Here is a 304-nt window from a genome sequence, read left to right on the forward strand (position 1 = left end):
TTCAAGGTGGGCATCAACTACCAGCCGCCCACGGTGGTGCCCGGGGGGGACCTGGCCAAGGTGCAGCGCGCCGTCTGCATGCTGAGCAACACCACGGCCATCGCCGAGGCCTGGGCCCGCCTGGACCACAAGTTTGACCTGATGTACGCCAAGCGGGCGTTCGTGCACTGGTACGTGGGGGAGGGCATGGAGGAGGGGGAGTTCTCAGAGGCACGGGAGGACATGGCCGCCCTGGAGAAGGATTACGAGGAGGTGGGGGTGGATTCGGTGGAAGGGGAGGGCGAGGAGGAAGGGGAGGAATACT

General features: G+C 65.8%; 1 protein-coding gene across 1 annotated transcript; it reads left to right on the forward strand.

Moving 5' to 3' along the window:
• Positions 1 to 3: 3 nt before the first annotated feature.
• Positions 4 to 297, forward strand: LOC118452439 (tubulin alpha chain; the record flags this gene model as incomplete). The annotated part of the gene is made up of 1 exon (XM_035895675.1): positions 4 to 297. A coding segment is annotated over one exon (294 nt), but the record flags the coding sequence as incomplete, so codon positions are not given.
• Positions 298 to 304: the final 7 nt, after the last annotated feature.

The sequence above is a fragment of the Egretta garzetta genome, unplaced genomic scaffold, assembly GCF_000687185.1.
Source record: "Egretta garzetta isolate BGI_Z169 unplaced genomic scaffold, ASM68718v1 scaffold1626, whole genome shotgun sequence".
In the NCBI taxonomy this organism is placed as follows: Eukaryota; Metazoa; Chordata; class Aves; order Pelecaniformes; family Ardeidae; genus Egretta; species Egretta garzetta.